Source organism: Pseudopodoces humilis, chromosome 11 (assembly GCF_049639895.1).
Source record: "Pseudopodoces humilis isolate 2021_Gansu_Grassland_sample_001 chromosome 11, ASM4963989v1, whole genome shotgun sequence".
In the NCBI taxonomy this organism is placed as follows: domain Eukaryota; kingdom Metazoa; phylum Chordata; class Aves; order Passeriformes; family Paridae; genus Pseudopodoces; species Pseudopodoces humilis.
Window position 1 is genome coordinate 15,664,008 of NC_142210.1, and position 23,257 is coordinate 15,687,264.

Consider the following 23,257-nt stretch of genomic DNA (forward strand, 5'->3'; position numbering starts at 1 on the left):
TTGTCAGTTACAACAGTTGTTTCTTCCTTGGCTGTAGGTGCTGTTTAAATAAAAAAATCTTGTTAAATACTATCACAAGAAATACACACTAAAATAGTTTTATTTTCAAATATAGTTTGTGGTGAGACTTTTCACAGCTTTCTCATTCTTTCTTTATAATGGCCAGGGAGTTTTATTTTACTTCTGTTAGAGGTAGAGATGCATTTCTTCATCATATTGTGCTTACAGTAGTGAACTCAATACTACTTTCAGTGCAAGAGAAATCCTCTGTACTGCCACTACTGTTAGTGCTTTATCATAATTTTTTTTTATAGAACTTCAAATATCCTGCTTGACTCACATTTTCCTACTCATTTTTTTTTCTTTTGCTGATCACTTCCATATTTATATTGAAGTTAGATGAATCTTTTGATACTGTGCCATTTTTATGATGTTCAAATATTGCATATCAGGGCCAATTATTTTCAGTGTATAATCAGCAAACTTCCAGTTTGCTGTGTGTGGTTCAATGGCTTATTTGCTATGCAGTGAATATCCAATCTATGATTTCAAGACTCTGAAGTTTTCCAGTACCCTTGCTGCATCAAAGTCCTTTTCTCTTACCTCCTCACAGCTTGTGCAGACATCAGGAAGTTGTTAAAGCTAAATTATTTCCAATAAATCTATTGACTAAAATTCAGGGAGTGGTCTTCGTACTGGGACTATTTTCTGTTGTTTGGGGTTGGATTTCTTTGGGATTTTTTTGCAGTCTTTGACTATTAATTTGCCTCCTTTTCACCCAAGTTGGAGGCTGTTGAGCCTCTTTCTACACAAGCCTGTTATCCTAATGAGCTTTTGGGAACGGTAGGTGGATTGAATAAATATCAAATATATGTTTTAACAATACTCATAGTTTTTGATAGGAAAAAATAATAGATGGATCCAGAGGTTCACGCATGGACTTACAATCTGCCAATAGTTTTAGCTCCAATTTCAAAGCTTTCTTTATGTGTTTTGCTTTAAATTGATCTTTTTAAAAGTTGATTTTTTTTTTAGTTGGGTAATTCCTTTTGTGCCTGAAGGAGCTTTATCTAAGGGGCTGGGGGGATGAGTTCCTTTACTGCACACTTACCCTCACTGTTAGCTTTGTGAAGCAGTCTTGGAAAATGAAACCCTGCTTTGCTGGAACTCAGTCAAGTATTTCAGGAGCAGCGGGCAGAAGGCAGTGTCGTGTTGCCGAGGAGCAGTGAATGCTCTCACACGTCTCGAGTGTCGTGCCTGTGGCCCTGTGTTAGCAGGGGTGAGGCAGTTTCTCTGTAACTTGGAGATTTTTCCACTTGAAATTCTTACATGCTTTCAAATGAACACTTTTTAAATTACAGTTTTATATACATGTACAGCTAAAAATACCAGCAGTTGAAATAGTCATTATGAAATGGAATAATAGAGATCTCTGGAAGTGGAATTCTCATCGTTGTTGTACTGCGTGGGCAGTGGCTGTGCAGCTTCTCTTCTGTGGTGCAGTGTTTGTCAAGAATTTTCCTAGTAGGGCAAAAAGCTTTCATTTTCATCTGTTTGCCCTGAGCTGGTGTAGATAAAAGTTGTCACATGCAGAAAACTGTTTCACTGGAGGAGCTGGAGGGATAGAACCAGCCAACCAAAAATTTTCAAAGTGACTACTGCAGTTTGAGATTAATTCTCATCACGGCTTAAGAGCAATGATTGCTGTTAAACCTCAACTTAAGCATTTCACTGAAGAGGAGTCAGTTCGGTTTGGATTTGAAAAAAAATTTTAAAAAATTATTGTGGTCAGATGAGTTTGGATTTTGTTTTATAAGATATGTTTGCTTCCAGCATTCATAATGTTAATTTTATTTTGTGGAAAGAAATGCATACAATTCGCCTCAAATACTAATTGGAGAATGTAACAATCATTTTGATAGCCTTGCTATTTGTTTTTAGCAAGCTTAGCTTTTTTTTTTTTTTAAAAAAAAGTAGAGATGTATGAAATGGTGACCGCCAGTCCTATAGGCCTTGATCCCCAGTAATGTCTGCATGGTGTATTTTTGACTGAAGGTGACTTTTATGGTTTCCAGATTCAAGATTTATTTCATATTTTAAACATATGTTTTGGTAATTGCTGCCATTTATCTCCTGGTTTGACTGTTCCCTCTGATATGGGATATTTTCCATGTATATTCTATACTGTTGTTTTATTTCTTGACACTAAAATGGCTTGTACTGCACAGATGACTTTGTAAGACTCCAGCTCTCTTTCTAGAATTCTGGCAATAATTGTCCTATTGAAATTGAAACACTGCTTGTGTAAAGTGTAACAGGCTTTTTTTGTTAGGGATGATGTCAGCATGAGAGATGGCCTCAAGGAGCCATTAAAAGAACATAGGACTTTTGACTGTTGGACTTTATTGACTTTTCTCCTCAGTAAAATACAGTTCCACAGAAGACGGATCAGTGTCTGCAGTGGTATGAGACATATTTGGTGACTTTTTACTGTGCAGACTGATGAAGCTGTATCTGAGAGCTATAAATGCAGAGTCACTCTATTAAGAGTATCAAAGAAATGCAGTAATAACAGGCATAAAATTTTATAGAAATGCTTGCCTTTCTCTGAAAGTAATTGGTCTTTTTATGTGAAATTACTCACTTTGCTTTTTAGGACGTTTGAATTTTCAGTTCTGTTTTGTTTCTAACTCTTCCCTTAAGACATTCTGAAATGTATTCACAGCTAGCATTTTTTTCTTTTTTGTCTGTCCATCTATTGCAGACTTTATTCTATAATTCTATTTAAAATGTTGTGGATAAAAAGGACTATAGTAATACATTTTGAACTAATTGGTGAAATATGTAGGGGGAATATGCAGAATTAATGTGACAAATAAATAGCAGCTGTTATATTAGCTGAATTAGTTATATGTGAAAATGCTTGTAGATGGAGAATCTTATGTCCAGTATTAAGATGAATTGAATCTTTTAGTAAAATAAACAGATTAATGGTAGAAATAAGAAGTCTTTGTTAGTTGCATTTTGTGTTTCCAGCCCTCCTGACTGACACATTCCTCCTACTTTTATTCCATGCCAGGTTGTCCTTCCCCAAGTTACAGTTTACTCACAGAGCCATTAGAATGGCTGAATATATGAGATATTTACTGATTTACTGAGATGAAAGCCAGGGCAGAACATCCAGCAATGTGACAGTACCACACAAGCTAAGCTTCCTCACTCACAGTCTCTTCAGGTGTGACTCTGATAGCCATGAACAGATTACTGAGGGTCATTTATCAATGTAGTCAGTGTACCTGGGATGCCTAAGCTGGGTGTGGAAGGACCACTGTGGACAGTGTAAATGTATTCAAAAGGCACTGCCTTGCAGGGTTTTTCTAGCCTGGCTCAGTCTTTCCTAGAGGTCCTTGACACTTTCTGTCAGCAGCATCATTGCCTATGACTGTACACTCTCTGCATTAGATTTTGTATTAACCTGTGGTGTTGCTTTGTCCTGGTTATCTGACCCTTCCTTCCCCTCCCTTTTATGAAAGACTGAATTTTGGCTATGGATTTTAAACTACAGACTATGGTATCTAGCGTAGTATCTGAAAGTCTTATCATGGAATGGAGGAACTAATATTTATCATATTCTTGATTTCCTGTCTTTGTTTTGTGAGAAGCTGTATGTGCAGCATAGTTTCTTGGCAGGAGTCTTTTCTATTTTTTCATATCTGCTTCTGTGCATTGCCTTTCATTCATACTGCATGCTCTATGTTTTCCACGTAAAATCAGAAAAGGGAGAAATTGCTTTGAGGAGATGATAATGTGTCTGAAGACCTTGAAGCCCTCTGAGTGCTTACTGACCAGTCTCTGGACCATGAGAAAAATGTGGTACTTTTAACTTGTAGAAGTAAGGAAATGTAAAGTTGCCCCAGAGAGCACAGAGCCTTCTCTCCTCTTGCTGAGAGCAGCTATCTCCCTGTTCACTGGCTCAGCCCTTGCTCTGGAGGTGGCAGCTTGCACTAGATCTTGTACTAAAGTTTGGTTTTGAATACAACTTAACATCGTGTGAGGACAAGCATAACAACATTAGCAAGCTTTTAATTTAAAAGAAGACAAAAAATATGTATTGACTTGACTTTCAAATTCATCATTCCAACTCGAGCCTGCAAAAGAATGTCTTACACCAAGCTTTTTCTCAGCCCTTTGCCACATTAGTTCCTGTTTCTGCATGACAGCTCAGCTCCCCCTTGCACTACAAACCAGATCACTAAGAACAAGTTGCTGTAAGTTACAGACTGACAGCGAGGTTAGTTCTGCCCCTGTGGACATGACAAGTTATGCTCAAGTCTTGAGCCATCAGTTGTCTTGAAGTGTTCATGGAAAAGTGAAGAGATGTCAAGGAATATGAGGAATTGTTTCCTGATTGGGAGAGGCCATATAAGGGGGAGATACGTTGATGTTCTTGGAGGAGTAAGTCCATATAGTGGTATTTATTCTTCGTGGTCCTGAGTGTGAGAACTGAGAAAAGCAGATGTTTTAGATAAAAATAGATGATGAAGAAATACAGAAGAGGTAAATTTTGTTTCTTGTATGCTGGGAATCAAAGCAGCAAGTCTGAACCATGTAATGATTTTAAATGATTGTGTTGCAGTGAGACACAAAACAAGCTTAGTCTCCTTTGTTTTAGCCAAGATGGTTGCATAATGCTACAAGAAAATTGAATGCTTAAATAATGAAGACTTTGATCTAATTCAATTCAAAGTAATGTCTGCTTAGAAAATCGTGATGAAAGATTTTATTTCAAAAGTTGTTTTCTTACTTCTCCTTTTCTCAATTCTTTGTTAAGGCAAGGCTTCAACTTATTTGTCAAAGTGCTGATAACAGATAATTTAAGGAAATGGTGCTGCCAAAGGAAGCCACTGCCCTCGTATATACACTAGAGAGACAGTTCATGTAAGTCCTCCCCAAGTTAGCTTCAGGCAGAATTTGCAAGAGTAGATTAAACAACTTCAAAAATCATGTGAGCTAACTTGACGGTTTTTCTGCCTGATGTGAATTGGGAAATGCTCACACAAGCATTGCAGAATCAGTAGCTCACAGCAAAAGGCCACTAGGGAGGACCCAGGAGAAGAGATAATTTTAAACCAGTAAAGTCAGATCCCAGAGGGTGGGGATCTCCACAGCTTTCAGATATCATTAAACTGTCCTTATTACACTTTATAAAAGGCCAGACATGAGGGTTTCATGTTATGATTTGACTTTTTGGTTGTTGTTTTAGTTTTAAATCAGCAAGGAGTCATTTTGGGTCAAACCTAAACAGCTTCTTTTAAACCAGTTTTATCAATGAAAGGGTGTGTGCTGCCATACCAGCTTTGTAGGTGTAGTCCAAAGGCTGCTTTCCTTGGAGATAAGTACCGTGTCTGTGTTTCTGCATAAAAAAAGCAGAGGGGCCTGCGCTGCAGCTGGACACTGAGGAACTGAGCTTCCCCAGTTTAACCAGCTTTGGTGAGCTGGAGACGCCAGTTCATTTACTCAGTGGTAGATCTTTTGCAATGTTGCTTCTCCAGCTTTCCCTTAGTTTAGTTTGTTTGGCTTTAAGTTTTAGAGCTACTTGAAAGAGAGGCGTGCTTTTGCTGTTGGTTTGGTGCCAAGTTTAGTGAGGAAAGGCAATGAAATTGCTAGAAGAGAGAAGATTGGGGGGGTTTTCTCTGGGAAGTTGGAAGCAGAGCACATGTAGAAACTTCTTTAACCACAAACCCCATGTGAAGGGGTTAGAATTAATTCCTGTTTTCAGACGTGGATAAACAGTTCCACTTTGCATCATCTCTGCTGTAGCAGTACATGAGTTGCAGTTTGTATTCAGTCTGTAATCTGTCCTGCTGTTTACTGGCCAGTATAAGGCCCAGCTGGCAGGTCACCTGACTTCTTTCTGCCTCCCTTTTAAAGCTACTGAAAATCTCACCCTGCTCATCTTAGAAGTGGTTTCATCTCACTCTGTTTGCTTTGTTCCACTGTGTGCCATCCTTAAAACACCATGGTGTGTACTGAGGTATGTACCGTAATGAGCAAAACTTGGGAATAAATCCCTGATCACAGTCCTGTATTTGCTACTCTGAAAAGACCTGTTAGAAGACAGACCTTATTAGAAGGGTTTGTGAGTTATGGAACAACAAAAAATAAAAGCAGTTTCATGGTTGTTACCAGTTAGTCCAAATCCTAGCTAGTGCCACAGGTCCTGGTCTTACTGTTTGATACTTGTAAAGCCACATTCTCGTCCTCTCCATTGTGTTGATGTTAGAGATTACTCAACTGCAGCGGGAGCTGGATCATGCCTCAGAAGGGCTGAAAACTTTGTGGCTTTGGTTTTATTCAGGATTTGTTCTCAGTCATGAGACCCAGCTGGCAGTGTGGCTGCACAGTCAGGAGTGCTGGTGCAAGGGAGAGGAGGTAACACGGCCTGTGAGGAGTTGCTCCCTGGGTTCCAGTGGCTGACTTGAAGCCAGGGTCTGCATTGAATAATGAATAAGTAAAAGTTGACGTAACAGTTTTGATCCATTCAGGCTACAGATTTTTCTGCTCTAGAGCCCACTAGAGAAAAAGCAATTGGAGTTGGAATATGAAGAGTTTTCAGTTCTGTGCAGAGTCTGGAGCTTGTCATGCTTGCCTGCTCTCCAGTAACCACACAAGAACAACTATGTAATGGTGTTCTGTAGTTATCACTGTCTGTTTTTTGTTTTCAATAAACAAACATTCCTTGCAAAAGGAAAATGAAATAATTTTGCAGAGGAAGTGGCATTGTATTCTAGGTTGTTACTCTCGTTAGAATGTTTATCCTCTTCTTGCAGTATTCAGGTGGTTCTGCTCCAGCGAGACATCATGCTTTCCTTGGAAATGTGCTTTCTTGTCAGTGGTCATACAGCAGCTTACATTAAGGGCAGGATTGTAAAATATGTGTGTGTATTTAGTCAGTGTTTTTTACAGTGACACATGTGAGGTTTTCATTTATGTGTAAAAGAGAAAGCTAAACTACAACAAATATGCATTAAAATCATGTGGAGAGAAAAAAGGGAGTTGGTGTTGGAGTGGGAGTGGTGTTTATAATCTTCTGTTTTCCTCTTTGATCCCAGGTCTGATTAAGTTTTCTTATTTAGTATAATGAAAGTTCTTACAGATCTTTGTATATAGATTTTTCTAGTCTTAAGAGCAAATGGTGAATGTTGCAGAGACTAGGCCAGGTAAGAGAGTTGTACTTGTTCAATTTTTTTTTGGTTTTATGTGATGTGTTTTAACAGAAAAGGGTTGCCAAAATACCCTAGTGTAGTTCAAGTAACTTGGAAGCTGGATTCTACAAATTTCCTCTGTGTGACTGTCCTTAAGGTGCTCCTGCATTAGAAAATAAAAAAGCCAACCAGGTTTCATCTGGTAATCTAGGTGCTGAAGGAAAAGAAAAGGTAAAGGATTTGGCTGTAGTTCTCTCGTCATTAAAATTGCTTCAAGCAAGGGATTTGGGGGAGCTCTTCAGAGAAGTGAGGGTTTTTCTTGTTTTTTAAAAGCTTTGGCAAGAAGCTTTGTTATTTGTATTGAATGTTCCAAAATAAAAACGTAGCCAGAGGAAATAGCATCTGTGAAACCTTGATTCGCACATGTGAAAATTGACAATGATTTGGCAGTGATTTGAAGCAGGTTTTATAAAGGACAGTTTAGCAACCTTGTTTAAAAGCTACAAACCCTTGTCTTCAGCACTCAAGGCAGGAAATCCAGAGGGCCCATTTCAGTGTGATGTGTAATCTTCCATTCGTGTTGCATGTCATGCAGTAAATTCTCAGGTTGGTGGAGCAAGTTTTGGTGGTCACTCTGCATTCCAGATGTAGCACCACCAAATCAACACTTGGAAGAAACCTTTGCCTTGTTTTCTGGAACTGCAGAAATCACAGCCTGGGCATAGTGCCAAAACCAGCAGGTTGGAGATTCTTGGTTACAAACTGTTAGTTCATGGAAATGGTTAGAGTGCAGTTTAATGCTGCTGGTGCTGCTGCTGAGTAAGAATGTGATTGTGCATATCAAGCATGGATCTGCTGAAAATTGAAATGTGATAAGTGTATCAAGGATGGATCACATCTGAACCTAATCTTCCCTCGTGAAATGCTGGAAATTGAAACTGGAAATTCTGTATTTCATTACAGGGCTATAAAACTAATCATGGTGAAAAGAGTCTTCATTAAATCTGTTCTGTGGGTATTCTGCCTTGGGCAGTGCGGCTGTGATTGGCAGTTTACCTGGGGAAAACACAGAAGGAACAAATGCGTTTTGGTATAGTAAATGCCATCTTAGTAGTTTACACAAATGGTATCTTGATGCCTGGGAAAATAATTGGGAAAAGTTCAGGTTTGACAGGGCTGGCAGGTAGAAGGTGAGTCAGGAGACGACATTTTTGAGGTTTGTTTTAAATTGGGGTATGGCAGAAGTGGTAGTCCTGTATCACAGCAGGCAGGAAGAGGTAAAGTCATCCCTCCTGTGTCAGGAAATCACACAGGTGTGAAATGAAGCTCAAAGGACGCCAGCATTTTCAGTATTTAGAAAGAAAAACATTCCCAGTAACTGAGTACAGGGACCAACAGCATCAAAAGTATATCACAGAGGTATTCTCTTACGATGATTTCTGGTTTCCTTGTGCAAGAAAAGTCACTACCATAATACCAGTAGCTCATCTGCCTGGGGCTGTGCTTTCATTATATTCGTTTTCTCTTAGCTTTATGGGACTGTTTCCTAAAAGTCAGCAGTATCATAAGGATTGTTGCTCTTAGGTTAGCAAGTGTTTGAGGAGTGAAAAAAAGCAATTCATAAAACCAGGATAAATATGCATGCATTTATTTAGCTAATAGAATGAGTGACAGACTAAAGGTGGAGCTGAGGTTTGTATAATAATGTGCCTCAAATCCATTTGGAAATGTTGTTCTAATAGACTTGATTCTAAAAGTCAGAATTCAGCAATCAGATGGCATCAGGTTCCTCAAAAGATTGTTTTAGTGACATAATCTGGGCCAAACCTAAGCAGTCACTTTCCAGGGAGCAGTAGCTGTAAATGAGCTGTTCTAGTGAGCTGCTTTCCATGTCATTGAGACTACATCACCCAATTCAAGGATATTCTTAGGTTCGATGGTGTTTTTGTTGTTATCAGTGTGAAACTGTGGAGTTGGATTCTGGTCTTTAAGTTGTGTATGTGGAAAAAGAAAAAAAGGCTGTTTACAGATTTCCAGATTCCAGGAATATTTTTTTCTTAAACAGCTGTACCTTCTCCTCCTAAAGCAGTTCGTGCTGCCTTTTGCCTTCTGTCTCTATATTGGCTGTCAGCCTCCTGGTCATTGATTGGCTTCTTTAATTATTCATAAAAAAATACATTTTCCTCTGACAGCTGCCAGCTCATATGTCTTAGATTTCTCTGTTATTAAAGGAAAACCATGAATGTGCTTTCAAGCTACAACGTATCTCATAGTTTTTGGGAAAATAGAATATTTACTTGCAATAGAAATGAAGTCATTCTAGCTGAGGGCAGTCTGTAGCCATCAGTGTCACCATTGGGATTCAGATTAATTCACGGATACCAAGGTTGTTGCATCACTGCAGCAAGTTCATGGCTGACATCACACAGATGCAAAGGGGTTGTTTTGGAGCCGTCTTACATCATGGGTGGGAGCCCACAGCTGACAGTGTCACAATCTCTCTGGCTACACTAGTGTTGCCAGCGGTTGTTGTGGTGGTTGCAGACATTTAGTTTTAAATAGACAGCCAAAATCTGGGTTTTGTTGGTTTAACATTAAAAAAAATTAAAATTCAACGTGTGTGGGGAACACGTGCAGATCTCTGATGATAAAATGTAGATTTTTATCAACAAAATTTTGTATCAAAGCCCAGGTCTAGAGCTGTCTGCTTTTGTCGTAGTTAATGGGAATGAGAGCAGAAGCCCCTATTCCCATCACAACAGGATTAGTGGACTGATCCCATTAACATCTCTTCGTGAACTGGAATTCACCACCACCCAGCTGGTGTGAGTGCCAGCAACACTGCATACACCATACCTTGCACAGTGCATCTTTATGCATCCACTGATTATCCTCTGGAGACAAGATTTGTGTTACAGCTGAAGTTAAAAATGTGTGAACAGAGCCCTGCTAATGTTTTATGTTAGAGGAACATTCTTCTTTGAACGGGAAGAGTTTGCATTTAATGCTAAATGATGGAATTTGAAGCATAGTGTATCTCTAGTCACATTTAACATTGGATTTGCTGGCTTTCTCCAGAGAATACCAATTAAGATGGAAAAGGTTAGTGATCTGACTCTGTTCTGAGATTTCATTTTATATCTGTACTGTTGGCTTTTTTATCTTTCACAAAGAGCTTAGTTCCAAAGAATGCTTCCCCTTTGCCAAAATTCCACATGATCTTCCCTTCAAGGAAACACATCCATTTTTAGTAAACTAGGAGAGCCTTTTTTAAAAAAAAGTATTTCAGATGACAGTGATTTTAACCATGAAAGGTGGACACAAAATGTAATCCTAGTTCAAATTATAACAGCTGTATTTCATTCATATGATTATTGATAATTAAATTCAGTATTTGTGCTTTTAAGGGGGGAAGTAGTAATTTGTTTTTTGCAGTTTAAGATACGAGAAGCAGCAAGGGTGTGCACCTACATGTTAAAAAAAAATAACCTGCATCACCTCAATTACTTGTTGAAAAATATGAAAATTTAAATAATTTCTCACTACAACATCTGTTATTTTCTCTGAGAAATAGAAATCTTCACAGAAATTTTAGTTTACACAATAATTTGTACTGTAATACCTTTCTATTTTCTGGTTGTTGAAGTTCTTTCATGCACACATTAGCAGAAAAATTACCAAAACAAGTCTTAATTGAATAAAATAAGTCTTAATTAAATCAGGGTATTAATTGGTAGTTTAAATAAAATACCTTAGTTTTTTCCTTTACCTCACTTCCACTTTCTCTTTTGAAAAAACACCAGCTAGTGCTGTGCTGCTGGGCAACAAATATGTGAATAACCACTCAGTGGAATGTTTTCCTTATCTTCTGATCTTGTTATAGCTGTGCCTCTCATTCAGGTGTTTTTGAGGAAGATGATGGGAGAGAGGATGGAATTGCTGAATTGTTTCATGCAGTGACTGCTGTATTCTGCCCTATTTCTAGTCACATTTAAGGTCTACTTTTCTGGCATGGGGAGGATTCTGGAGAAACTGAACAAAATTTTAAAATGTCACTGAATCTTAGGGATGCAGTGTTCTGGACTTTGGGAAATTTAAGTACTTATTGAAAGTTTGGGGGGGACAAGGCAGGGATTGCAAATAACCAAAAGCAGTTCTTCAGTTTGCACATTCTGAGTTCACACTGTATTTTGTCATATGTTGCTTCTGTTTAATTCTCAACTCAATTCTCAACTCTTGTTTTCGCTTAGCTGTTCTTTTCCTGGTGCTTGCCTGTTTTTATGGTCCTGGCTGACCCTCCCTCTTGGGTCCCTGTTTGGGCACATAAAATCACAGATGCTGTGTATAGGACAGCATTCTCGTGGCCATCATGAGTAAAAATGCTTTAAACTTATTAACCAAACTTGTAACTGGATAGACCCATTTTGAATGATTTAAGAGACTATACTGCCACATCAAAATTCAGCTAATTTAATCTGTTTTCTGTTGAATGTCTATTTTTAAAAAAGAATGCCAAGTTTTTAAAATCACTGTAGAGTGAGAGAAGTGTGGAAAAACCTATTCATTGGTGCTAACCAGCTTTGGTGTGTCTCTCTTCTATCACACTCTGAGCTCATTTGTTGCTTAAAAAAGTGTATTTTCATTTCTTCCCACCTAGTATTATTTTTGCAGGGAGTTATTTCTGTAGCAATACTAAATCATGGTTCAGAATATGTGAAGTTCTTGACTGATTCATGCCTTATGGTCAGCACAATGTATAAAAAATAGATTTTGAATGTTCTTTGGTAAGGTAAAGTGAAACAAAAAGCAAATGAGAATTCTCATATTTGTGGTTAAACCCTTTCCAAAACAGAGTAGAAAGAAACTTTTTGTCACTTTTTTGCCAGAAAATAGGGCTCACTACTTGGGAAGCCCGTTTCTCTGGTAAAATGGGTGGAATTCAAACTGCCTTTGCCAGCACAGCTGTGTGAAGGAGGGATAAAGCTGTGAGCTGAGGGGTGCTCGTATGTTGTGAGAGAAGTGGTGGAATTCAGAAAATTTTACACCTTAAACATAAACCAGTGTTGTAATAATTCTTTAAATAGGTGGTTAAACATCCAGTCAATGTGTGAAATAAGTATTTTTTCTAAACTCTTGCTTATTTCTTGTCTTCTCTGAAATTATTTGCATTCTTCTCTCTTTCTTGCACATACAATTGTATTGTGAAACCTCTTAGCAAGTTCTGTGGATGGCAGATAATTCCAGTGTGGTTAGCTGCACTTGGTAGCAATGTTTCAGGATGGCTTATGTTGGGACAGTATGATTGAAATCTCTCTTCTCCTATTACATTTTACAACAATGTTGGCACACAGAGCTCCCAGTAGGCATGTCGCAATTTTGGACACTACGTTGTAGCACAGTGCTAAAACTCTGCTTTAAATCTGCTGCAGCTCTACAGCTTGGAGGGGAGGGCTGGAGTGGCTGTCGTTTTCACTAAATCGTTAATTTCACTAATCGTTAATAAGCAATAGGGACCTTAGGACATGCTAGAGCACTCTGGGAGATAGCTAGTGCAGAATAAGTATTCACTGCTTAAATTCTCGGAAGAGTATGCTGTTTTCTGCAGGATATATGCAATTACTTTATTGACTCCTTTGTTACCTTTAGAGTCTTAAGCAGGTTCTGATCAGTCCAATTAATTTGCTGCTTACACTTAAGCTGGAGTTCAGTGAGTACTTTGAAATGCCAAGAATATTCTCTGCCACCAAAATAGGGAGTCTTCTGCCTGCACCAGCATTTTTCCCTGGTTCTGACATAAGGTTTGTGGGAGAGGTGATCAGAAAACCACTGTGTTTCTGATCAGCCTCTCTCGCACACTGGCAGTGCAAAGCACCCAGGACAAGCTGTAGAGGTAGGAAAATTCTTCTTTGGCAGTAGCAGGAAGCAGGATCCATCACAATGATCTTTCTTTGCACTGATGCATTTATCTGATGTTTTATCTGGATTAGCAAATGGTAAGATCAGAATGTTTATAGAATCTGTCTTTAGCAATCTGTAAGTGCAGGTTTTTCTTCACTGTTGGAAGAAAAGGGGAAAAAAGGGAAAAATGTTTTCTTTGTCACAAAAAGTAGAAAAGTAGGGCTAAGATATCAAACTGCTTTCTATCATAAAATAATAAAACTATTCTAGATATGCAATGCAAACTTATTGCTGACTTCTATTATTTTGTTGTTTTAACTCCCACTATTAGAGCCATCGGAAATATTCATTTAAAGTGTTGTTTTTTTAAAAATCAAGTTTAGACAAGTTGAAGCTGAGGTCATGTTTGAGCCTGATACCAGCTGGAAAGAAGCACTTTGTGTTTGTGTATGGGGGGGTGTAATTTTTAGTTTATTTCTTTTTTTAAAAAATTTATTGGTGAACAGACAAGGGGTTTTGTTATGTTCCCCATGAGCTTTTTGTATTGGTGGATTAGAAGTTTCCATTACTTTCATGCTTTCTTACCTGTGTGCACCCTGCTGAACTTTATATCCAGCATAGTCCCTGCTGTACTGAGCTTTTGTCATAGCTGGAGGTTGGGTAATGCCTCTATCAGAGCTCAGAGCTGGGAGTGTCAGGAAGTGGGGAATGTAGGTGTGTGTCTGTGGGAACTGCCCTTTGGCATTTATAAGCAGCAGCTTTCCTTGATCATTAAGGAAAGAAGAACCCTTTGCAAGCATTATTTATCACAGTGCAGCTTGTGAAGGAGAGTAATGTTCATGGATATTTTGTGCCCATAGACTGGTAATTTGAACTGTCCAAGGAAAAATATTGATTCTTCAAGTATAAATGTTTGGTAGGTATTTTGGTTAAACTTCTTTAACCAAAACAACCTTGTCAAGCAAGGAACTTAGTCAAAGTTCTAAGGCAGCTTTACTGAATCTTTCTTTTTTTCCCTCCCTTCAGACTTGTCACGGAACAGACTGTCGGAGCTTCCAGCAGAAGCCTGTCACTTTGTCTCCCTTGAGACTCTTAATCTATACCAGAACTGCATTCGTTATATCCCAGAGGCTGTTTTGAACTTACAGTCTTTAACATTTCTAAATATCAGGTAAAAGTTGTCTTACAAATTTTTCTTTAGCATGAGTAGTCTAGGTTTATACATTTTAGTGCATCCATAAGTAATGCTAACTTGTTATGTTGTATATAATTTTATTAAAGCAACCTGAACCAGTCTTACCCACTTAGGTGGATCAGGGAATATGAGGATTAAGCAGCAGCTTGTAGAAGAGGAGTATGAAGGAAAAAAGCTAATTCCAGCTTGAAGGAATAAATAAATTCTAGTAGTTTCCATGTGAAATATCGTGGTAGAGCTTATGCATAGTCTTTGCAAAGCAGTTCTCAGCAGCTGAATAAGGCTTATGCAATATCCCTTTACCTTCACTGTACTGGTGGCTTTGGAAGAGCTTTCTCAAGCATTACAAGCAAATTGCTGCAACTTGGCCTCTTGATGAAATCCAAATGTGTACAGCATCTTCCATTTGTAGAGACATCCTTTAGTAGATGTGGAAAGTTTCTCTTCAGAAATTGGCAGAGATACTAATTAAAAACTCTCAGGCTATTTCTTTCTGCTGTTATAATCACACTAAATTGACAAAAGTATATTTCTTTATTTTCTTTTCTATTGATGTGAAAATTGTACAAATAGGTTGTGAATCAGATACTGATTTTCTAGTGCTGTATCTCTAGTAGGTACAGTACCATTATTATACTTAATCAGAAATACACTTTAAATATTCAGTGTCTCATTACTTTCTCTGTGGCATTTCATGTGTGCTGACCTGTAGTGCTACCCATGAGGAAAGCTTTTACACTCGATCCAAACATACTCCTTTGTGATAGAGCATGGCCAGTTATCAGAGGCACCTGAAAGGGCACAAAAACATCACATTCCTCCACACTGAGTTCAGAAGCCTCTGATCAGCCTTGATACTTGATATTCAGAGTTTGTTCACACATGACTAGATAAAGCAAGTAATGAAGAACAGCCTCAGAGAGCTACTTTTGTAATAATTGCATGAAAACTGATTTGATCATCTAAATAGTGTGCTTTTTGTATGTGTCTTTCATTGTATGAATATTTCTCACTAGACTTGTGATTATTTTGTTTTCTTTCTGTCCAAAAGTCGAAACCAGCTTTCAACATTGCCAGTACACCTCTGTAGTCTACCACTAAAAGTTTTGATAGCAAGTAATAATAAGTTGGTTTCAATACCTGAAGAAATTGGACAGCTCAGACAGCTGACAGAGCTTGTGAGTATACACTTGATTTCCAGCTATTATTATTCTGCTCTTGGCCTAAGGATGATCTGTTTCTGCCACAGTGTCTCTCTAACTGTGTTTGGTACTGTATAAAGGTGTTAGAAAAGAGTTTCAAATACTCAGATTTTAAAAGACTTCTATGTGAGGGAAAGATGCACTGGAGAGCAAATGATCCATGTCAATTTAAATGCCTTCTCTATTCTAGAAAGGAAGGCCTGGTGGAATTAGAGTTCTTGATATGTTTGTTTCTGGCAGAAAGCTTTTATATAGCAATATTTGCTGTCTGAAATACTGTGGAGTAACTTGAAATAAATTTCTATAAATCTGAATGCTTAATCTTTTAAAGGTTTTATTTCCCCTTGTGTTTAAATGAGAACAATGCTTCATATCAGCAGTGAGATTGAATGAGTATATGGATCTGAGGTGTTAGAGAAGTAGCTGCCTTTTTCTTTCACTCCCTAAACAGAGCTGCATATTTTAATTAACAGGCACTCAGACAGTGGTAACTCGTCCTTTGCTCTTCTTTGTAGGATGTGAGCTGTAATGAAATACAGACAATACCTCCACAGATTGGCAATTTGGAATCCTTGCGAGACCTAAATGTCAGAAGAAATAATTTGGTGCGTTTACCTGAAGGTGAGAGAACGGCTGTCAGTTATAACAGCAGAAACTTCAAACTTCTCTATTTTCATTCCCTTTTTTTCCTCTGAGAGCTGAAAGCAGCTAGTTGTTTTGTGAAACACATATTTTTATACTTTTGTTTTTTCTCACACTCTTTTAACCTTCTGAATTGTATCTTTGTTTTCTATCTCCAGAGCTTGCTGAGCTGCCTTTGATTCGATTAGATTTCTCCTGCAATAAAATAACAACAATACCAGTTTGTTATAGGAACCTCAGACATCTTCAAACCATCATGTTAGAAAACAACCCTCTCCAGTCCCCCCCTGCACAGGTATACTGCAGCTACAAAATCAGAAAACTAGTTCAGCTAGCAAGGGCAGAACTAAGTCATAAATTGAAGGATTATATTATGTATTTGTTATTTAAAGCAAGAGAACTTTAAATAAATTCTGTTGTCCGTAAGTGTTAAATATGCAGGACAGCTTGAAAAATCCCTTTACTGTATTCATAGTTTCTGGTGTGGAGTATTAAAAAAATTCTGTTAATGTTGGCTTGAATATTTCTGCTTTCAGCATAGGAGAGAGGAAGCTCTGTTAGGCAAGACTTGATTTTCTGCCACTCAAATGTCAAAATTTTGACTGAGGCCTCAGTGATGCAGGTTGCTGGTCCACTTTCCAGCAGACTACTTAAATTGGCCTTTGAGCTAGAAACTGCAATATTTTTAGTGACTGATTTGATTTTCAATGTGGGTCTATGAGCTTCTGAGTATTACAGGTTCTACTGTGAGCTGCTGCCTCAGAGTCAAGAGGGGCACTTGATGAAACTTGCAGTTTCATTGGGGTTTTGCTTTCCTTGTGAAAGCAGAGACAGCTGTTACTGCCTTCATTGACTATAAATTTGAGCTGGCTTTGGCAGTCTGCCACTGCCATTCAAATCTGGGTAAGGGTGGGATGCATCTGTTCTGATGCCAAGGGTATAAATTCTAGTACTTGTAAATGCTTGTGTCTTGTTTGCATGATGAAATTTCAGCATCCAGCTTACAGAGTTGCCTGCAGACCAGATGTACTTGGAAGACAGCTTCCATTTGTCTATTACAGTCATCCCATGATACTCCACTATAGCTGTCCCTCTAAAATGCAGTGAGCTTGGAATAAAACATACATTGGTTGATGTAAATGTGCTCATTTATTATTATTCTCAACTGCATCTTGAATGTCTGTAGTGGACTTTGAAAATGCACTGTCAAATCATACTTATTTTATTTTTTTTTTTTTTTCAGATATGTATAAAAGGAAAAATTCATATATTTAAATACCTGAACATAGAAGCATGCAAGATAGTTCCAGACTTGCCTGATTATGATAGGAGACCCATGGGATTTGGATCATGGTAAGTTTTGCACAAGCCACGTTCCCAGTTTTAATAGCATTCAGGAAAATTTTGTCAGTCCACCCTGAGTTTATTAAAAAAAGAGTCAAGGATTGTTCTTTGGCAAGTGCATTGAGGTGGCTTTGAAAATATTGTTTATGGTATTTCATGATGCATTATAACATGGTACCAATGTGTGAGAAGTGGTTCAGGATATGACCTGGGCAGTGTGATGTGAAAGGCAGTGTCAGAGCTGATATGCAGTGAAAAGAGAGTAATAATAAACAATACAGGGGGCATGCTCCCATGTTGTTAACCTGTGTGTTTAGTTTACAGGATCTTAAAATTTTCCACAGACTTACTGAATCATATCCCAGCTGTGATTTTTAACCTTTTGTACAGAATTTTACAATGGCTGTGCTCAAACTGCAGGTGTAAATGCTGATCTTCACCCTGTTAGTAAACTGTTATTTTTGGCAAGCTTTCACTTGGCACTGCTGCTTGGCATTGTAACACAAATATTGGAACAGTCAGCCATATCAGCTACTCAATTAAGATGTCTAGCAAAAAGCAGGAGTTAAGATTTATTTCCGTTACATGGTACAGGAGTCAGTGAAGTATGAAACTGAATATATATAAAAATTACTTCAGTCATCTTGGAAGGTAGTAATAACACGTGGAGGATTAAGTTGCTGAAGTATGAACTGCTGCCTTAGCAGCAATAGAACACAAATCAGGGCGCTGCACAATAAATCATCATGAGTCAGATTTATGAAAGAAGAATTTGCATGAGGGACTGACAGAGTGATTCCTCATCAGCACTGAATGTCATAAATTACTGTTCTAGATGAGGTCAACATATGAGCATGTCAAGGGTTAATCGATTTCCAGTACAAGGTGGTGCAGATGGTTTCTGCATAATACTGAAGATATGTCCTTTTTCTGGAAGGAAAAGGCCCTAAATGAGAAAATGTCATGATCTGTTTAGCTCTAACATAGTTTGTTAATTTTTGAGAGAAATTCAAAATCAAGCTGTATGCTTTTACTGATTGTTGTGTGTAGTCGTATATTGCTCTGGAAATTTTCATAAATTGCTTTCATGAAATGAGAAGAATTAATATATTTTAATCATAGCTTGGAATTGTAAGTGTAAAAATAAGGGCAGAAGGATGAAGGAACTAGTTGAGGATGCTTTGTTTAGAATTTTTACCAGACTAAGCAGTATGAAATGAGCTTCAGCTGGCTTTTCTTTAGCTGTATTTCTGTACCCAAGAGGAGATAAGAGTTAATGATAGAATTTTGTTGTTACTGTGCTGTTTAGGGCGTTTAGTGTTGCAGGTGATTCTTTCCATCTTCATGTACGTATGAAAGAACTGTCTATGAAGCAGAGCACGTATTAGGAGAAAATTGTAGAATGACCCAGTGGAAGAGAGAATTCCCAATTATATTTTTATGTAATTTGGGATGAAAGAAATAAAATCCTTCAGCTGTGATACTGTTAGTATTTCCAGGCAAGGCACAAGAACTTTGTGTTTGTAATCTTAAAAGGTGACCAATAGAACTAAGGTACCAGTCAGTCCACGTAGACTTCGTTGCTGGTTTATCTGATCAGCTTGGTGTAATACCATGCAGGTTGAGAGTCTTAAGTGGTAGAGACTCTTAAAGTTTAAGGAAGTTTGTGTCATGCTGTCAGTTCACTCTTGATCAAACATTTTTAATAGCAAGGCTATTGATACTTCTAATAAAACAAGATACTCTGAAATATCATGGCAGTAAGTGTGGGTTGGAGGTTCTAGCACACCTAATTGACTGTTTTAGCCTTGTCAGTTTACATCAAACTGTTTAACCAGAAACCGTATGTTTCAGTCCTTTGCTAAGCATAAGTTATGTGAAATTATTCTTGCTGCAAGTCTGTTCAGCTGCAACAAGCCCGTCTCATTTGCAACAGTGAAACTCAGAGCATCTCAGGTTGGTGCTGGAGGGGATGAGATTGAGAGGAGGCAGATCTGTGGAAGCTGTGTAGCAGTTGTTGGCAGACTGGCATAGTCTGGAACTTGAAGCTTTAAAATACCAAGTACTCACAGGTGAACCATTGTAGTGAATATTCTGGGACTTGGGCAACTGTTCTGGCTTACAGGAGGTAAAGATGTAGCTTTTAGTGTGACTTGGAAATGGCAGCAAGTATTGTCTTTCATTGTTGGTTTTAGCAGGCATTTGGCTTCTCATCCTTTAATTTCATGCCTTACACAGCTTCCTATAAGCTGTAGCTGCCCCAAAATGCTATGATCTGTTCAAATTCCTAGTGGTTGTTCCTTGTGGCTTGTTGGTCAGGGAGGAATAAAAACCTTAATCTCAGCTGATTTTAGGATGGCTGCTGTATGATTATAAATGTGTAAAGTGTGTAGCATTGGATAGGTGGGTTTAGTTGTGAGAGTCAGGAAGACAGAAAGCAGCTTTCTCAGTAAAAAGGAGAAGTCCTGGGCACAGTGTTAACATATTTTTGAGCTTCCAGCTAATTTTAGTGTTAAATGTAAAGCTCTTCAAATTCTCCAATTGAAAAGGGAGGCTAAAAGAAAATTTGTATCAAAACACTTCCTCATTTTTGAGCTCCTTAATTTGCAGTAATTGTTCAGTTTACAACAGGGTGCTCAGGAGATGCTGAAAATATTGATTAATTTAAAATGGAATTATACTGCAAATCAATATTTTTTTGACCCGTATTTTAAAAATATATATAAGTTCTATGAACTTTTAGTAAAATTATAGTTCTACTGTCAGTTACTCAAATTAGTAACTTTCTTTAACTACATTGGCTGACTTCATGGTCGTTGTTTTTTCTTCCCACCCAGAAGAAGGGAGGTTTATTATGCAGATGATCTTTCTGTTCAAATACAGGGCTGTAAAAGTGGAACTTCTCTGAGTTAATCAAAACTCCATGCAGATGCAAGAGCTTGTCTTTTAGTCTACGTCTGTATAGAAACAGATGCACAGCTTAATGTTTCTCATCTGTAGCCTCCATCCCTCCTGGTACTTCTTTGCTGTTTCATGTCTACCTGAAAACTAAAATAGACTTGATAGTAGTCTGTCAGTTTTCTATGATGATGATAATAATAATAATAGTAATAATTTGAAAATAAGTGTTTCCTGAAAGTGGAATTTCAGAGAGAGCAGCAACTTGAGAGCAATGTCAGTGAGAAAATGACCTGCAATTTAGTTACGATGGGGTGAAGCAATTAGCTTTCTGAAATTCATTCTTCCTTGTGCATTATGTAGTAATTACTGCTGCAGTTCTCCCTGGGGCATCGAGTACCAGTAGGACAGTTGAGCCATTGTGAAATGCCATCTGCAGTGGATCAGACAAGTCCCATTGTCTCTTTTACTGTAGCTATCTGCAGCAGTTGCCAGAGTTGACATCTGTGATGGCTGTACTGCTGAATTACATAGTTTCTAAGCCTAGAAATTTAAAGAACTGTATGGCTGTTTGGTTATATGTGTTGTAACACTGGGCGCATGTCTAATGCCTTTGTCTAGACATGTCATTGACAAAGCTCTCTAAATGAAAACTGTACTTCTACAGTTATTATATTATCTGAAATACTGTTCAGCTTACTGCAGTTTCTTATGTAATTATGACACAGAAGACATTGACGTAACACATGCTGCATAGTTTTGAGTAGAAGTGGTATATTCTTTATTTTTAATGTTTTTGTACACATTTATGCTTATTTATGTAAAAGTTTGTTTGACGGTGTTTTTCAACCGAAACACGTGAGTAGTAGAAAATGAAAGTTTGATTTGCTAAACAGAGAAACACGAGACCACTTTGCAGTTTGCTTTGTCATAATTTCTCTTAGGGAAATGTTTGAAGAGTGGATCTATCCTTTGAATCAGCTTAACTGTGAAGGCCAGTGGCAGGTGACAGCTGACTGGCAAGGCTGGTGAGCTGTCAGCATATGCCTCCTGCTCTATTGTAGCAAGTGCAGTGTGAGGTTTTCAGACATGCTCAACACACTGCAAGTGTGCTTGGTGGCTTATTCTGCTTTTGTTCTGTAATAGCTGAGAATCTTTTGGTGGTGTTTCTATCACAGTAACTGAAACTGTGTGTTTGACAGCCACGAGGAACTCTATTCCAGTCGTCCGTATGGAGCACTCGATTCTGGTTTCAATAGCGTGGACAGCGGAGACAAAAGGTGGTCAGGGAATGAAGTAAGTGTTGCAGCTTTATTTTTGTTGAGTGCAGTATTGTACAGGAAAGAGAACTAAATGTATGCATCTGGAAGCACATTACATAGGTAACGTGCATGTGCTGGTGTGCAGGATGCCTTGAGGCAGGCAGTATTATGTTTTATTGGAGAAAAAACAAGGTTAATTTTATATGGGACAGACCCCAAGTTGGAAGTATTAACAAAAATTTATAAAACAGAGAGATTATTTATAAAAATGAGAGATTAATTTACTGGAGTATAGAAAATTAGAAGAATAGGGTTCCTCATTTGAAAAACTTTGTAACAGTACCATATTACAATGCTGAGTCAACAGTAATTATTCATGAAAAGTTGTTTCCATAAAATAAATCTGAACATGAAAATTCAGCTTTGGAAATCAGCTGGAAATTTTGTCTTCTTTGTTTAAAATGTTAAAATCTGTTTGCTATTTAGAAGCAGGAAAATAGGATCTTTTAGCAAAAAGATTGTCAATTATTATTGCCAGGAAGAAGTTCCCTTTTCCTCTTGGGGCAACTAGAAAATAGCCAAGACGTAAAGTGTCACAGTGGGCTGTACTCCATACTTGCACTCTTAATTTGATTTTAGAGAAGGTGCTAGGATTTCCTGTCCTGGGACATTTTCAGTCATGTTCAGTTACTGCATTCAAACTGTAGGCAGCTGGTTTCTAAACAAAGCTCAACTATATGTTTTTTTTAAATCAATACATTATAGCTGTATTTTGCTTTGCATTACTGTTTTGTGGTTGTAAAACAGGGCAATTGAAGTACAAATCAAGAAGTAATAGATTACAAAATTACGTTTCTGAAGAAAAATGTTTCCAGACTTCACTGTTTGTTTTCCAAAGCCAACAGATGAGTTCTCAGATCTCCCGTTGCGTGTGGCAGAGATCACCAAAGAACAGAGACTGAGGAGAGAAAGTCAGTACCAAGAAAACAGAGGGGGTGCAGTTTTAACTAATGGTGGAGGTAAGTAGTGACCTTTGGCTAACAGTATTTATTATCATCATTATAAAAGTTCCAGAATGTTTCCTATAGATAGTAGCTTGTTTAAAGAGGAAAGAAGCCCAAAACGTCTAGGTGGAATTACACAAAAACAATGTTGTGGAAACTGTAAAACTACTGTTGTTTTAAGGATGTTAAAGGCAAAATCAAATAGCAGAATTGGTATTTTCTTGAAAACTTTGTCAGCTTTTGCCTATATCCTATGTTAAAGTCTCCAACTGTCTCAACTGGTATTTTGGAATATTGAATTTCAGTGCATGGAGTTTTGCTGTTTGAACTTCTGGGGAAAATTTACTGCTGTAGTAAATTGTCAGTGCTCTGTGCTGACTGCTGTCAGAACAGGATGAGCAGTTTTGTCAGGGAATTTTATATTTCTGACTAGTACAAGTGTCTCATTCCAGTGTGGGATTTTAATCCGAATTTATCATCCAGGAGGGCTGTTTTTTGTGAGTGGCAGTGCTTTGTTGAACTCTCTCAATTGGTGTCCTGCAGTCATACAGGATCACCTTCATAGTTCAAGAGGTGATCATGCTTTCCATGTTTCTTGATCTCCACA

At 37.9% G+C, this 23,257-nt stretch overlaps 1 protein-coding gene across 17 annotated transcripts in view; it reads left to right on the forward strand.

The window, feature by feature from the left end:
• LRCH3 (leucine rich repeats and calponin homology domain containing 3) overlaps positions 1 to 23,257 on the forward strand; it is a 62,398-nt gene that overhangs the window by 10,472 nt on the left and 28,669 nt on the right. For all 17 annotated transcript variants that reach the window (XM_088060853.1, XM_088060851.1, XM_088060852.1 and 14 more), the window contains exons 2-8: positions 14,130 to 14,274; positions 15,350 to 15,476; positions 16,016 to 16,121; positions 16,301 to 16,437; positions 17,386 to 17,495; positions 21,587 to 21,680; positions 22,545 to 22,665. In XM_088060853.1, coding sequence (XP_087916979.1) covers positions 14,130 to 14,274; positions 15,350 to 15,476; positions 16,016 to 16,121; positions 16,301 to 16,437; positions 17,386 to 17,495; positions 21,587 to 21,680; positions 22,545 to 22,665 — 840 coding nt within the window. The remainder of the gene's footprint in view (positions 1 to 14,129; positions 14,275 to 15,349; positions 15,477 to 16,015; positions 16,122 to 16,300; positions 16,438 to 17,385; positions 17,496 to 21,586; positions 21,681 to 22,544; positions 22,666 to 23,257) is intronic.